The sequence below is a fragment of the Garra rufa genome, chromosome 15 (assembly GCF_049309525.1).
Source record: "Garra rufa chromosome 15, GarRuf1.0, whole genome shotgun sequence".
NCBI classification, from domain to species: domain Eukaryota; kingdom Metazoa; phylum Chordata; class Actinopteri; order Cypriniformes; family Cyprinidae; genus Garra; species Garra rufa.
The window spans coordinates 7,879,297-7,897,147 of NC_133375.1; the positions used below are offsets into that span (position 1 = coordinate 7,879,297).

Consider the following 17,851-nt stretch of genomic DNA (forward strand, 5'->3'; position numbering starts at 1 on the left):
GAGGGTATATTTGTAGCGATAGCCAACAATACATTGTATGGGTCAAAATTATAGATTTTTCTTTTATGCCAAAAATCATTAGGATATTAAGTAAAGAACATGTTCCATGAAGATATTTGGAAAAAATTTCTATCATAAATATATCAAAAGTTAAACTTTGATTCATAATATGCATTGCTAAGAACTTTATTTAGACAACTTTAAATGCAATTTTCTCAGTATATTGATTTTTTACACCCTCGGATTCCAGATTGTTGTATCTCAAATATTGTCCTATCATAACAAACCATATATTAATGAAAAGCTTATTTATTTAGCTTTCAGATTATGTATAAATCTTATGACTTGTTTTGTGGTCCAGGGTCACATAATTTACAATTTAGATCATTAATTTCAGCAGTCACGCTTTATTTTAAGGTCCAATTCTCACTATTAACTAACTTTTAACTACTTTTTGTCCCAGTAAACTCATAATTTGCTGCCTGTTAATTGTTAGGGGAGTTGTTAAGTTTCAGTGTTTGATTAGAGGATCTAAAATAATGTCAAAGTACAATATTATTAAGCATGTGTCAGTGAGGTGTTGACATAAAGACCATGCGTTGATACCAATAGAGTAAACTACCTTCTAAAGTGAGTGATAGACAACAAAGAATAAATTTTGCCATAACCTGTAACCTTGTAGCTGCATTACATCAAATTTATACTAAAATTGTTTAGGGTAAATGAGCTGTAGCATGTTGTTGTTGTTGTTGTTGTTCATTATATATTCAGTCTGCTTTTAAAGGATAACTTTAATATCTATTTAATGTCTTTTTGTGATATATGTGATGCATGAATCTGTAATAAAGTGATAAATAATAACAGTACCAACTGTATGTGTCGACGTACCGTCCCATACTGATCCTAATGGAAAGTGCTCAAGCTGAGTGCTGTTGCTATGGTTACCTCCTCAGTCTAACACAACTTTACATCACAAGCATTGATTTAGAGCCAGGTAGTGTAGGTAGCTCAGGTAACGCTTGTGTTAGCGAGATGGGTTGTTTTGTTTTTCCTGGCTCCGTGTTTGGAACAACAGTACAGGATGCAAGTGTGCTCCATCACCTAAAGGTTAATTAGTGTCTTTGTTTTTTTTTTAAAGGATCTGCACTTTTTGACTACAATGAAAGCACAGGACACATTAAGGAAACAACCTACAGTAGGCTTCTCTTGATGCTAAAAGGTCTTACTGTCCAAAAAATTTCCTCAGGCGAAGGAAATTATACCGGAGCACTGATTGTTTTGTACTTGAAAAAAAAAAAAAAAAAGCTTGAAAGAAAATTATTTGAATTCATTATGTGTGCCAGGGCAAATGCTAAAAGATAATTAGAAAATATATTTTAGGATGAAAATTGCTTGTTGAAAAGTCACTGCATAATGACTAAATGGTCATGCATGTACAAATGTTCTTTGACAGGTTGCTGGCCAAAGGAAAGGCAGAGGTCATGCTGAGAAAGCAAATGCCCAGTGTAAAGTACAGTGTCAGTGCTCTGTCTGCCTGAATTTCCTGCTATGTGTTAAAAGTTCGGCCCCAGACTGCACCTGAGAAACCTTTACACCCACGAGCAAGCGGCTGCCTACTGCGGTCAATATGAAGGGCAGGATGGGGTCAGCAGAAGCACTGTTTCTATAAAAGCAAGACTTCAGAATTCATTGTTTGTACTTGAACACACTTCCACCAGACCACTTTTTATGCTTTAGTTATTCAAAAAAAAAAAAAAAAATCTTAAACCCCAAAAAAAGTACAAACATTCAACATTTACGAATATATGCTGAAACTTGCTAGCAGTATAAGTTTTGTTGATAAATAATTTTAGTCATAGTCTCGTTGACATTTTTTTTTCACATATCTGAATAAAACCAGACATGAATGACAAAAAGTATGGTGAAAATCTATTGACCTTTTTATAAATGAATTAAAACAAGACTAAAATGTTAAGGAATGATTATTTGGTTCTAAAGAGATCTAATCAGAACAAATCTCCTGCATGGTAGAAAGGTTAAATACACAATCTAGACCAGACTAATCAATTCAGACTCAGTTTTACAGCTAAATATGTTGTTTTATTATTTATTAATTTTGCAACATTAACATTATTTTCTGGTTTATTACTGTAAAGCTGCTTTGAAACTGTATTGTATTAAGTGTTACATTAATAAATGTGGCCCTGGATCAAAACCAGTCTTAATCAGCATGGTTTCTTTCTAGCAATAGCCAAAAATACATTGTATGGGGCAAAATTACAATTTTTTCTTTTATGCCAAAAATCATCAGGATATTAAGTAAAGATCATGTTCCATAAAGATATTTTGTAAATTTCCTATCATAAATATATACAAACTTAGATTAGTAATATAATTAATAATTAATCATTTGATTAGTAATATGCATTGCTAAGAACTACATTTGAACAACTTTAAAATGCGATTTTCTCAATGTGTCTGTGGAGATTCATTCATCCAGGTAGAAGTTTCTTCTAAAAAAAAGTTTTATTTAAAAATCACTGGACTTACAAACATACTTAAAAACACAAGACGTTTCAGTGTTCATCCAAACACCTTCATCAGTTGTTTGGTGCGCAGGAAGTAGCTCGGGCAATTGTAGACACAAAGGAGTCACATGATCTAGATCACATGACAGGTGTTAGTCCAATTGTGTGCCAGAGAGGAACTGATGCACCAAACAACTGATGAAGGTGTTTGGATGAACACTGAAACATCTTGTGTTTTTAAATAAAACTTTTTTTAGAAGATTTTCTCAATATTTAGATTTTTTTGCACCATCAGATTCCAGATTTTCAAATGTTTATATCTCGTCTAAATATGGTCCTATCCTAATAAACCATGCATCAATGGAAAGCTTATTTAGTCAGATTATGTATAAATCTCAATAAAAAAGACCCTTATGGCATGGTTTTGTGGTCCAGGGTCACAAATGTGACTTGAAAGGACTTAAACTGCTAGTTTCATCTGGCCAGAGGAGAACAGGCCCCCCGACTGAGCCTGGGTTCTCCCAAGGTTTTTTTCTCCATTTCTGTCACAGATGAGGTTTGGTTCCTTGCCGCTGTCACCTCTGGCTTGCTTAGTTGGGGACACTTAATCAATATTGCATAGTATTTAAATTGAACTAAGCTGGATAATGATATCACTGAATTTAATGATGAATTGCCTTAAATTCGCCTAAATTTGCCTTAATACTGCAAAGTTGCTTTGACACACCTGTATTGTTAAAAGCGCTATATAAATAAAGATGACTTGACTTGACAACCTTTACCTTAGAATGTTTTTATGATGTCTTAAATAACAGGGGCTTTCATCAGTGATTTTTCAAAGGCACTTAAGGAGTTTTAACATGTCAGTCCTGCTTTTTACAGTAGTCTAAACAAGTGGCTCAACATAGACCTCTGATAGCTACGGTAGCTTAAGCAATCTACTGAACTGCTGTTAGGTAGCTTTAGCTGACCTGTCTCCCATGGTTGGGCTTTTGTATCCTTTCTGCAGAATCCCCAATGTGAATGCCACGCTTCATTGGATGCATCTATCCAACATCCCTTTTAGCAAAGTTGCTTTTAAATTCCATCAGGAGATCCCACAACTCAATCCTTGATCCAACTTTCCAGTTCCTTTGCTAGATTTTCCTGTCCCCCAATGAGAAGAGAAGTTTCTTGCTGACATGTACACAGGTACTTGATTTTGAACAGGTTGTCATTCAACATGTAAGGGACGTTCAACACAGAGGTGGTGTGGTGTAGTGGTAAAGCCCAGGGCTGGTAGCCTTGAGGTTCCTTGTTTGATTCCACAAGAAGGAAGCTATGAGCCAGCTCCAGCAAAACACTCAACTCTAGGAAGCTTCAGGGGATTTTTACCCTAATACAAGTCTGTCATTCTGTGGTGACAACTCGTGAAAGTTGTGGAAACAAGTTCTTCTAACAAAAAGAAAATGTTTAGCTATGAAACTGAGACTGACAGAGCTGAGAGGTTAGAGGAGTAGCTCAAATGCCTCTGCAGATTTGAACTTTTGAATCAGGAAGGTGAACAGATGTGAAGGGGCAATGGTGACAGCAAGGCCACCCTCATAGAAGCATGCTGGCCATATGAGCTCAATGGAAAGTCCAGACTCAGAATACGGGGTTCTGCAGGATTATTGAAAGAATTCGTTTTTTTGGAAGCTCACCTTCAACAAATTGGGCATATGGCTGTCTGGTTAAACAATCAGTGTTGTTTGCCAACATATGCCGTGGCTAGTGCCATGCCGCCTTCGCCCATTACTCTATTCTGAGTGTAAGATCCAACTGCACACATTGTCTAAAATGAACAAGACTAAAGTGTGAAAAAGAGAAGAAAGCCCTCATCAGCGACCATCTGGCTTAGGTGGGTCTTGTATTCTTCACCAGCAATATTCACTCACCAGCAAGCTAATTAGACATTGTGTCAGCTTCTGTCTTATCCCTTTGAGTCATCCTGAGAGAAACTATTAAGTTTAGAAATAGTAATTACAAAGTGAGGTGTTTGTAAGGGTTCGGTAACAGTTAGGGGTAAAGTGCTACAAATATGAATTAAATGCAAGTACCTTAAATGTACCGTAATCACAATGTACCAACATGTATAAGTGAATGGTATCATATAGTTACATACAGTTAAGACCGCCTAATATAACGTGTGAACAGAATCACACACAATATGTATTTTATTCTTGTTGTACCACCAGAAATTGATGGAAACTCTTGGCATGCAACAGTACAAAAAAATAATCCAAACTATTCCTATCACATACTGTATAAATATTATGGCATGAATCTCTAATCGGCACATTCCCAATTTAAACAGTTGCCGCTTGTAAACAATTCTGTTTTTCCCACTGGTTATTATGACATTGTGGTTTATGTGACATTTACATGCATTCATCTCATAAATGTGACCGTTCTGACATGACTTTATTTTTATCATTGCGTGTTTTAGTGCAGTATTTCACAATCCTGCTCCAGGGTCCCCCCGCAGCACAGCACATCCCTGTCTCACACACCTATTTCAACTCATGAGCTCATTAGAGTTTTTAATGGCCTGAATGGGCCATGTCAGATTAGTAAAACACCTCAAATGAGCAGTGCTGAGACACCCCCAGGAGCAGAATTGAGAAACACTGTTCTATGGCTCAGACGGAGGACTTTTATTAGCCTACCCAACTGAGCAACTTTCTTTTTATTGTCAAATGTTGGATATTAACACAAGATGTGGGACAGGTTAGGGTAAGGGTTTCTGAATATGTGGTTACAATCTTTGGCAAATGTATAACCAGGGGTGTGCATGTCTGCTCCTGGAGGGCCACTGTCCTGCAGAGTTTCTAGCCAACTCCAACCAGCTCCAAAAAACTTGTCTGAAAGTTTCTGGTGACTCTGAAGACCTTAATTATCTGGTTCAGGTGTGGTTAATAAGGGTTGGAGCTAAACTCTGCAGGACAGTGGCCCTTCAGGAGCAGTATTGGACACCCTTGATATAACCATTACCCATGCCAAATAAAGTCACTAGAGATGCCAAAGTTGCACACTGCCCTAGAAACTCTTAAGCACCAAATTGTGAGTGTCTTATTTACATACAAATAACTTTATCATTGTTGCACTGAAATGAATCACTTAGGTCATTCTGTATTATAGTCATTCTGTTTACTTTAAATGAAATATGGATAACATTGTGAATCCATTGACAGTCTATTAAATTGCTTCAGACTTGGAATATAGTACAAGTCTACCTTGAGCTACTTTTATGATTCATTCATTGTACTTTTTGGTGATATTTTGTCCTTTGACAGACGTGATCACAATTAACTATTGTTGCATGAAAGAGCTGCATGAAGATTCTTCCAAAATGCTATTAATAACATAATTTCCTTTTTTTTGGGAGCATTAACCCTTTAAGTTTATTGTGCATGCTTTTATTTTACAATAACCTACTGAGATCAGGAATAGTAGCAGTTTATCGATACAAACTTTATAATGATGACACAACTAGCAACTGAATAAACCATTAGTAGTCATCTTAATATCACACAGTAAATCCATACAGCCATTCATCTTACTTGTGGTCTCAAGACAACTAATTAGCTTTTGTCTAGAACTTCTTACTTAAACATAATGATTCAAAATCTCTTAATGATGAAATAATCAAATGGTAGTGTCAATCATAATGTGTTCAGCAATTACAACTATGTTGACGATTTACTCGCCTGAATTAGCCACCGAGACGCTGGATAATTGCTCTGTGTTGATTATGTTGTTAACAAGCTACTGGAAACAACATTTTTAAGTTTTTTTTTTTTTAATTAATTAATTCACGTAAAAGTTTAAGGGATAGTTCACTCAAAAAATTTACTTTTTGGCTTTAATTATGCACCCTCATGTCATTCCAAACCTGTAAGACCTTTGTTGATCTTTGGAACACAAATTAAGATATTTTTGATGAAATCTGAGAGCTTTCTGAGCTCTCTGGGCAAAAAATTGGAAACTGTAATGTGATATTCTAAGTCTTTGAGCTTTTATCATGGCTCGTGTTTCATGGAAATCATATCCAAGCACTCCTCAACAAAGTGCAATGCTGTAACGGGTGTGCTACAGAGCAAATTTACCATGTCAGGAAAGCTATACATGTGGAGCTGGCTATGTGATGCAAACATCAAAATGTATTTGTTTACAAATCATGCACCATAATACAAGTGTTTTGAGTTCATAACATAGTATTATGCTTGTATAATATAAAATAATTCCTAAAAAAAAAAAAAAAATTGTGTATGTATCGGTAAAACGGTAGGTAAATATAGGTACGTTTTTGGAACTTTGCAAAAATGTATGTCAAGGCACCTTTTTCCAATGAGTCTATGTTGAATAGACTCTCTCTAGAGTAATGAAACAGTGTGTGATGCCCAGGAAATTGATTTCTTGAGTACTTGAGTTTTGGAAAGAAAGCCCATTGCTAATGGATTACATAATTACCCATTACCAGCCATGCACATTTGAACAATGTAATTCACATACATTAAAGTTTCATAATATTGAAACACAAATGTTTCTATATCAGGTTGAAATACAGCGTCAACATCTATAGAATCTAAGTTGTTGTTCAACTTCCCTGTGTGACAATTAGCCCCGGTTTTCTTAATATATATATGTGCTTTGTTAAAAGATTAACTCTTCTTTAATTTGCAAAAGCAAGCAGGCCTGTTTTGATTATCACTAATTGTATCTCAGATGAAAGTGTAATCACATAGCTCTTCCCCTTACACACACACACTCACACACCCCTCACAGGAAACGCTCCTGTTGGATCACAAGCGTCAAAAGCGGTGCAGAGAGGGCAGCCTCCAGTGTGGAGAGAAAGGGAGTCTGAATGAACAGATGGCGACACAGGGGAAAGGATACGGTGCCCTGCTGGTAAACTTTCCCCAGGCGAAGGCTTGGGTAGGGAGGGGGCTCAAATGTTCTGGCTTAGCTAATCCTGTGCCTATGGACGACACTGACTGCTCTTACTCAAATGAAGATCTAACCCTGTCATTTGTATTTTGTGTTTACCGCTAACCCCTGTTGCATTTATTCTGCTTATGAACAGAACAGGACAGGTTTGTTGTTAGAGGTAGCAAATATGAGCTAAACATACATATATAAGCATAAGCATAGAATCAATCTTTAAACTATAACCTATATGTTGGTTTGGTACAGTGAAGGATGACCATGATTTTGCCAAGTGTCTGTGTCCAAAAACTAACCTTGCTATTAAAACAAATTGGGCTGAAAGAATGTTATACTAATAGACATTATTCAGGGTAGAGCCATATTTATTTTTTGACAGAAATGAATTCTGCATTTAAAACTAAAATGTAAATAAATAAATAAATGCACAAACATTTCCCTAGAGAACTCTGGTTAAGTCCCATGACTCAACATGTGCCATGACTCACTCTCACCCATTAAAGTGCCCCTATTATGCCATTTTAAAGGTAGTTAATATTGTTGTAATAGTCTCTTAAAACAGGTTTACATGTATGCAAGTTCAAAAAACACTTTAGTTTTCTCCAAAATTAGATTTATTTTTACCCCGTTTCTAAATGATTCGTAAACGACTCGTTTGAAGCAGTTTGAAGAATCAGTCTCTCTAAACCCCTCCTTTCAGTGAGCCCTCACTGCTGTGATTGGTCAGATGGTGCAGTCATTTTGGATTGGTCTACCGCTACAGCGCAAAACGAAACGCCCATTGGCATAACTGAATGACAGCTGCGGAGACCTGTTAATGCATAGAAAAGATAGCCTCGATTTTACCCTATCAATTCGAGCCGGAGTCTGACGATGAAACTGTTGAAGTGTCACAGTCACATCCACAAGAAACTGTATTGCAAGCAAGACTGGAGCAGGACGTTTCTCAGTGGGTGTAATATGTTAACTGTGGAAAGTGCTTGCAATTTGCTTTTGAAAGCGAACCGGACACACCTCTACGTTGTGAACTTCAACACTGTACAATCCATAACACTGCGTTAAGCCATCGTTTATCATTATCATTACTTAAACTAATAAGGCAGACAGACAGTCAAGCTGCATCAATCACAAGACTTTTTAGACTACATTGCACTCACAGCTGAACAACAGAACTACAGAAACGCAAGTTCGCCGGTTACCAAGACATGTGCGGGGTTGTTACACACCATAACGTACACAAAGACGTATTTTGAACGATCGCTAGAAAATACAATTATTAATCATACTTACAGGTAGAAGTTCAGAGAAGCAAGCCGGTCCAAATAAACTGGGCACTGATCCATTTTTTAAAACCAAGCGTTTGGTGAATCCCGCGTTGTAACGTTACTCCCCAAGATTGGAAAAGCAGTCATCAGTAAAATGACGCGAACACAACACAAGATTGGCATTGGACTGCTGAGGCGTTGAAAAAATTAATGTTAACCACTCATTCTTGATAGTTTCTCTCAGGCTGTCACAGCACAGGGCGTCTTCTTGACATGATGTAATCCACGTGAAAATGGTAGGCCTACTGTTTGTGGGCGGGCAAGTTTGTTCGCGAAATTGAACGTGGGCGGACATTACGCAAATGTGTAGCTCGTGACGTGTGGCCGTTACAGAAAAAAGATTCGAATTGCTGACGACTCGTTTAGGCGAATGTGAGCCGACTCTTTTTTTTGTTAGACAAAAACTTTATTTATAGTGCACTGTCGGCGTCACAACTTTGCAGATAGTTTATGTTCACATACAGCTACATGACACACTACATGAAATATCATATTTGAAAAGGCATAATAGGGGCACTTTAAGCAGCTCTGGGATTTGATGTGTAATCTATGAATGGTATCATTCTAGGTAAATAATAATAAATGTATTATTTCCTAAAGAACTTGCAGTATGAAATTTGGAAGGACTATTTAAGTAGAACATTCATGTCCTGTCTGGCAAATTTATGATTGGCTTTCTTTAGAGGTCTCTTTAGGGAAGAAAAAAAAATGCTAAACTTCAGAGAACAAACAAAAACCCACACATGATGGCTTAGCTATTTTAAACACATCCCTGTAGTTAATTATATATGCTGGTATGGCCCATGAAGAAAAGCAGGCAAATATTAAGTTATTACATCTCAGGGAACAATACTGAATGCATAGGCATCTCATCGCAATGCTCACTTTCATATAGATATTTGGACAATGAATTCAGTCTATATAGCTCCTGATCTTCCTGAAGGTGTGCAGGCCTGTGTTTGTGAGAGTGTGAGTTTGGGTTGTCACATTAAACCAAGATGCCACGCTTTACATGTCTACCTGTGACTACAGCTCACAGTACTAACACAGTAAAAAACACGTACAAACACCAGCATGTTTCACTGTCTTCAACATAAAAGCACACCTCCCACATACAGCTAGCTTTGTCTCTGCAAGAGCAATCTTTTCTGCCATATTTTAGAAAAAGCACAAATCGAATCTTACCATATCAACACAGTACAAAAACCTTTTAGTATTCATTATGAGCCAAAATTTCATACTGTTATTTCAACATATAATACGGGGCTACATTTCTCTTCAAATCTCTTGTATGATTTCATGTATCTTTGTTTCAAAGACACCTAGTGGCACCTGCGATATTGCTATATTTGTGACCCCAGACCGCAAAACCAGTCATAAGGGTCAAATTTCTTTAATTGAGATTTATAACAGAAAGCTGAATAAATAAACCTTTGTTAGGATGGGACAGTATTTGGGTGAGATACACCTATTTGGAAATCTGGATCAAAAATCAGGGAGCAAAAAATAAATAAATTAATTAATTAAAAAAAAAATATTGAGAAAATCGCCTTTAAAGTCATCCAGAAATGAAGTTCTTAGCAATGGCTATTACTAATCAAAAAATATCTATTTATTATCAAAAGAGCTTCATGGAACATGATCTTTACTTAATATCCTATTGATTTTTGGCATGAAAGAACAATCTATCATTTTGACCCATACAGTGTGTTTTTTGGCCATTGCTACAAATATACCCATGCGTCTTAAAGGAACACTCCACTTTTTTTGGAAATAGGCTCATTCTCCAACTCCCCCTGAGTTAATAAGTTGATTTTTACCATTTTGAAATCCATTTAACTGTTCTCCTGTTCTGGCGATATTACTTTTAGCATAGCTTAGCATAGATCATTGAATCCTATGAGACCAATAGCATCACGTTCAAAAATGACCAATGAGTTTCCATATTTGTCCTATTTAAAACTCGATTCTTCTTCTAGTTATATCGTGTACTAATACCGGCGGAAAATGTTAAGATGCGATTTTCTAGTCCGATAAGATTAGGAACTACATTCCTATTCCGGCGTAATAGTCAAGGAAGTTTGCTGCTGTAATATGACCGAACCAGACGCAGTAATATCACGCAGCACATGTGGAAAAGCTGGGAACTAATTTCAGGCGCTGTGTGATATTACTGCGCCTGCTGCGGCCATATTACAGCAGCAAACTTCCTTGACTATTACGCCGGAATAGGAATGTAGTTCCTAATCTTATCGGACTAGAAAATCGCATCTTTACATTTTCCACCGGTCTTAGTACACGATGTAACTGCAGAAGAGTCAAGTTTTAAATAGAACAAATATGTAAACTCGTTGGTCATTTTTGAATGCAATGCTATTGGTCTAATAGGATTCAATGATCTATGCTAAGCTATGCTAAAAGTGATATCGCCAGAACAGGAGAACGGCTGAATAGATTTCAAAACAGTAAAACTCAACTTATTAACTCGGGCGGAGTTGGAGAATGAGCCTATTTCCAAAAAAAGTGGAGTGTTCCTTTAACACTGGTTTTGTGGTCCAGGGTCACATTTAAAACAACTAATGAATACACATTTCAAGGTGAACTTAAGTTTGAGCTGAGGAATCACATAGCCTTTCAAATAAAATAACAGAACCTCTACATTTTGAAATAATAATTATAATAACAAAATTAACAATAATAGCAGCCCAGGAGCTTCAAATACAATTGAAGAAGATGAACTTTTTCGTTGACTATAAAACATTCAAAAGAATTTGAAGGCCTCTGTTCTCTACTGTCAAATTTAATGACACCATTGCTCAGGTACAAAACAGCCCCTTCTTCATCTTCACTACCAGAGAGAGACGTCATGTTAGGCAGGATACACTGAATAGAGCTTGATCTCCTCAAAGCACAACAGAAGAGGCAGTTCAGCGTGAAGTAATCAAGGAAAAGGCTCAAAGTACCATCGAAGAAAGTGCTAGAGTTCTCAAAAGTTGAGCAATCTTTTGGTTAAGTGATGCCTCTCACCTCTAACATCTTTTCAGCTGGGTATTTGCAGTCTATAGAATGCCTGAAGTGGGATACATATGCCAGTGCTTGACATCCTCTCCACTGAGGAATTTCTCTCAGAGACATTCTAATGAAATACTTGTGTGAGGTCTTCAAAAGCTGTGTCTCAGGATAGGCAAACAAACAAATGGAAGCAACATGCTTTGTCAGAGTTGTGTCTAGACTAAATGTGTGGAAGCAGCTCTGGATCTAATTTAAACCTTGTTGTCATCATGGTTTTGACTTTGGATTTGACTTTGACCTTTTACATATTTGCTCCAATCCTATTTGTTCCAGCCTTGCTCCAACACAGCTGTCTGTAATTATCAAAAAAAATAACAGGGTTGGGCACCCCTGCACTAAGGAATACACAATATTAGGTGTGGGCTCAATCTCTATAGCCAAATTTAACCAAAATGATATTTAACTGCTGACAAAAACTGTTAAATTAACTTTTAGTAGAAGAACCACATCTGTCATCTCTACAATTTCCGTTGTAGACATTAGGTCTATAATTTTGAGCATAGAGTATTTCTTCACAGTGTCCTATCCTTGTACATGCTAAATCATTCATGTTACAGCTCTGTTAGTCTTTCTTAGGCAGACTCTGGGTAAAAACCTTGTCTACACAGCTAACTCTAGCCAAGACCTTTCCACTTTGACAGCAACACTTAAGGGAAAGTATAAAGAAGTGTGTCCAAAGAAAGCTTGTTTACCTACTATTACAGTAAGTGTCCCAAACAAAACTATTGGACATCTTTCAGAGATTCAACACCATGGACTTATTATTGCAAAAAATGGCAAACACAGTGAAAAGTTCTTATTCAGAAGCAGCCGTGAAACGTGAAAATACAACTTTGTATCCTGGCAAGCTGATAAAAACATTTCAAGTTTGATCCTTAAATTGTGATAGGCCACCCAATCAAGTTTTATCTTGCCACCTAGAAAATGTATTTGCCATTTTTGAGTGCAGTATGCATCAGGCAGTCTGTAGATGGTCCGTGGGCGAACCGTAGAAATGGCATCTAAAGCTGAGACTAGTACCCTTGAGAGATGAAAGTTAAGCATCACAGTTTTTTTATCGAACCTCAAAATTAAATACAGTGCCCAAATGATTCTCACGGTGATGATACTCTCAACAAGTGAGACAATACATCAACAATTACTCATAAGTATCATCTCACAATATGTCTAATGAGCGATAAGACTAATATCAATATTACCTCTGGATATTTAAAAAAATAATTATCGGTAACACTTTATAATAACTATCCATTATAACTAGTTAATAGATCATCAATAAACTGTTAGTTAATGAGTTATAAATGACTTGTTAAATAACAGTTTATAGTTTGTTATATATTTATAACTGTGCCTTATAGATAGCCAATAGATAACTTACAAACTGTTCGTTAACAAGTTATAAATGACTAGTTAAGTTTAATAGTTAATAGTTAATAGTTTATATATGTTATTGGTACGTTATTCTAAAGTTGCAACTATTCTTCATTTATTAATTGTTAGTAAATGAGGAATAGTTGCAACTTTAGAATAACGTCCCACTAACATACATAAGCTAATAACTAACACTTAACTAAAATATTAACTCACACTTTACAGATCAGTTGTTCATAGTTTCACCATCTACTAATACCAGTGAAACTTTGTAGAACAGCAAATGGATGGAACAAGTTCAAGCTACAGAACTTTGATGTGATATTTAAAATATAAAATTTTTGTACCTCAACCTTGTTCCACCCATAGGCTTTTCTGTGTACTGTATTTTACCAAAGAAGTACCTGGATTTATCTCAGTATTTTGCACATCACTGCTGGTTCACTCAGTATAGAGGGTCCAAGGTGTGATAAAACATGTTCATATCAATAATACCAATGGCTAGATTTTTATTTATTTTGTTTTCATGTTTAGCACAAAAAAGTGCCCAAACCTCATGGGTTTGTATTCTGTTGTATACTGCTGTTCTGCCATGTGATGGCTCAGTATGTGTGTTTCTATTCATGAAACACAATGTTCAACATTTAATCTGTGGAGTTTCTTTGGTGTTAGTTATTAGCTTATCTATGTTATTGGGATGTTATTCTAAAGTTGCAACTATTCCTCATTTACTAACAGTTAATAAATTAAGAATAGTTGCAACTTTAGAATAACGTCCCAATAACATATATAAACTATTAACTGATACTTAACAAGTCTTTAGTAAGTAATTTACTAACAGCTTGTTCATGATCTATTAATATTTTATTAGGTATAGTTATAAATCATTAAAATACAGTTAACAAGTCAGTTATAACTTGTTAACTAACAGCTTGTAAGTTATCTATTGGCTATCTATAAGGCACAGTTATAAATAATTAGCAAACTATAAACTGTTATTTGACAAGTCATTTATAACTCATTAACTAACAGTTTATTAATGGTTTATTAACTAGTTATAACAGATAGTTATAAATCATTAACAAACTATTAACTGTTATTTAACAAGTCATTTATAACCCATTAACTAACAGTTTATTAATGATCTATTAACTAGTTATAACGGATAGTTATTATAAAGTGTTACCTAATTATCTTTAGGGGATACAAAGTATTAACGTGTGATATCAGTTTAGAGAAAAGGAAGATTTTAATGAGATATGTTCAATTGCTTGGTTTGAACTCAAGTTCAATTCCACCCACTGAACCTCACAAACCTTAACACACCCTGACTTGCACTTGTTTTCTGTGGATTCAGGAATCAAGCTGCTCTCTAAAGGTAGTTTCTGCTTAGACAAGCAACAAAGAAAAACATATTATATTAAAACAGACAAAATGTATGTCATCAGTAGAAGTTAACTTCTGCTTGCTAGGTTACATTACTTTTGCACCAATAGAGAACTGCGAAAAGTGTCCGTGTGAAAGCACAATCTTTCCAAGGAGAAAATGATTCCATGGAAATGATTCAGTGGTGCTTAACCAAGTTTCAAAAACAGCTTTCACATCAACCAGCTTTCACACCAACCAAACGAACCACGCTTTGACATCAAACTGACCCGGGTGTGCAACAAAAGCTATAGTGTGGAAACACCATGACAGTCCTATAATCCCATGTGATCAATTATTTGAAAAAAGATGTCTACAGATTTCAAATGAAAACATAAATGCAAGAAAGTGAATACTGCATGTGCTGCCACAGTGAGATGTACTTTAAATGATCTCTACAGCAAGTTTTGCATGTCAAAGTTTTATGTTTTACAGTTTGAAAAGCTGTAAGTGATGAAAGCATAATCAGAGAAACCTGGAGACCATAAGCAGCTTCTGTTTTTCGGACTGGAGTCACGCCATGACCACAGTGTGCAGATGCAGCTGACAGGAAGCTGGCAAGGGCCGCAGGTACACGCTAAGGAATCTTGAGAAAGCGTGACAGGAGGATATGAAGCAGTGGGTATGCGCTGACAAGATGAAGGGTGCTCAAAACTTCAGGATGTCAGAGAAATTCTATTTTGGATTGGTTTTGTGGAAAGCGATGATGCTTGCAGTATTCTTTAAGCTAGTGTTCATAGCGTGCACCATTAGAGCATCACAGGTAGGCACCCATGAAACACCGCAATCGCAAGTGCAGTAAAAACAAGACAAATCCAATAGTATCAAGATTTTACTCAATTTGGCTAGTTCTTTCTGCAGTTTTCTCACATTGGTCCTGAAAGTAGTTTGTTCTTAAGGTAACTTACAACAGAAGAGGTCTAATTATTTAAGTTATAATTACATTTATGGTTGCACTACATTGATTAATTCAGATAATTTTGTATAGTTACATTTTATTACACAATTACACTGATTACTTTAATAAGTATTACGTTTTTTTACTAAGTTTTTACTATGATGTTAACAATTACACTTACAATTTCTGTTACTATTACACTAGTTATTACAGTAACAATTACACTTAGATTTACGGTTATTTCAATTCTGTCCATTCTTATTATATTTGCAATTATGCTTTTGATTAGTATTATGTTAATAATTTCGCTTACGCTTATAATTGCTATTATGTTTATGACGACACTATTCAATTATACTCTAATTATGTTTCCAATTAACAATCAAGACCTCATAGAGCCTGCTGAGGTGTCATTAGGTGACCATTGTTGCAAACAGATGTCTGTGACATAACTGCAAATTCAGCTTGTCTATGAAACTGCATGCTTTGTTAAACTTATCTCCGAAAAGCCCTGAATAAATCAGTTCCTTTATTTCTCCCAAACTGATTTTTCCTTGCTTTGCAGATGCTTTTGTATTTCATATTCCTACAGTGTTGTAATTAAACTGATATTGCAGCACGCTTTGCACTCACATCTTTTGGCAAAAGCAACACATCTCATTCTTTAACCAGTCATCAGATCTCTAGCCAATATAAAACCACTTTCATTCAGATAAAGTAACTTTGGGAGTTGGGAGAAAATTACATAATCTCAGACACTGGTGCTGTAAATAAGGTTTTTTCAGTTGACCTAGAAATGTGCTTTATGTGGTAATATCTAACTGGTTTATTTCACGTCAGAAATATTTAATATGCCTTCAATCAAGTTTCAATAATACAAGCATTTAAAGGGCCACATCAGGTGAAAATGGCTCTTTAAGGGCTTTTTACAAGATTGAGAACTACAAAATGTTATTTTTCTGTTTTTGGCAATTAAATAGTACAAATAAAATCACACACACAAAGTTATATCATATTTACAGAGGCTTAATGGTGTGAACCACAGGGACATCATGAGATAAAAAGAGAAACTACACTGAAAACAGAAATCCTCCCATGAGAAAGAGAGTGGTGTACACAAGAACTCCTACTTAAAAACATCCACCATTTTTTATTTAAAATCTTTTGCCTTATTTAATTAAAATTGCTCTTTTTGTTTTCAGAAGAAATGACAGAGTGTGAAAGCTTACCTTTCTCCGGACTAAGACTCCTAATATTGCTAGAATCCTCCATAATTCAAACTGAGAAGCCTCCATGTGCTAACAATAGGTGGCGAGATGTGTGTCGCTCTTCAGGAGAACAATCCCATGAGCTGCTTTTCCAGATGAGAATGGCTGAATACTCAGATTCTTGTGTTTCATCCTAAAGATGGGGAACCAAAGCACCTGCTCCTGTCTCTCTGCTTTGATTCTTTTCTTTGCTTCTCCCTCCCTTCCTTTATCTCTCCCTGCCTCCTCCTCCCTCTCATCCAGCGCTCTTTCCCTCCACTCGCGGCTGAGAGTACGAGAAGAGCCCGCTCAGAGAGCAGAGCCACGTGTGTGGCCGCTTCAGTGGTGCCTTATCACCTTAAAAAAGGATGCTAGGAAACAAGTGAGTAATTTAAGATAGAAGACCAAGGAAGGGCCAGTAAACTTAAATGGCAATGAAAAGAAAGACAAAGAGAGACGGAGTAGCATGAGGTGATGGTGATTTGCAGAAGCGGAGCGTCTCTGTCTTCATCTCATGTTTTATTCAGCAGTACTCTGCTCAGGGAGAGTGAATGGGTGCGTCTGCGAAGCAAAGAAAGCTTCGGAAACACTGAGGTGAAGGGAAACCAGGGACACGGAAGAATGTGAAGAGCGAGGGAAGACGGGAAGGGAATTTTAGGACAATTCTGTTATTATTAGCTTATCTACATGTTGTTGTTTTTTCTGTTGAACACAAAACAGGGCTATCATAGTTTGCTAAAACTAAAATTTCATAAAACCATTTTTGTTACTTGCAATAAATAAAACATTGACTAAAATAAAAAGTACTCTGATATCTCAAGCTAAATTCGGGTGCACCAGTTTAGAAAGATTATCAGTGAAAAACAATTTAAATTTCATATGGATTCAAAAGTCTTGGAATTTAGTGCTACTTTGATACTTTTACTGGAACCTGACAGACACGGAGAACTGTCATAGGAAAAAAAAAGAAGTGCAAACAGTTATACAGGTTTAAAATGACAAGTACCTCATGACAGAATA

At 36.2% G+C, this 17,851-nt stretch overlaps 1 protein-coding gene across 1 annotated transcript in view; it reads right to left on the reverse strand.

Moving 5' to 3' along the window:
- Positions 1 to 17,224, reverse strand: part of plch2a (phospholipase C, eta 2a) — an 85,490-nt gene extending 68,266 nt beyond the window's left edge. The window contains exon 1 of the mRNA XM_073818739.1: positions 16,814 to 17,224. Within this exon, the coding sequence (XP_073674840.1) occupies positions 16,814 to 16,856 (43 nt within the window). The 5' untranslated portion in view covers positions 16,857 to 17,224. The remainder of the gene's footprint in view (positions 1 to 16,813) is intronic.
- Positions 17,225 to 17,851: the final 627 nt, after the last annotated feature.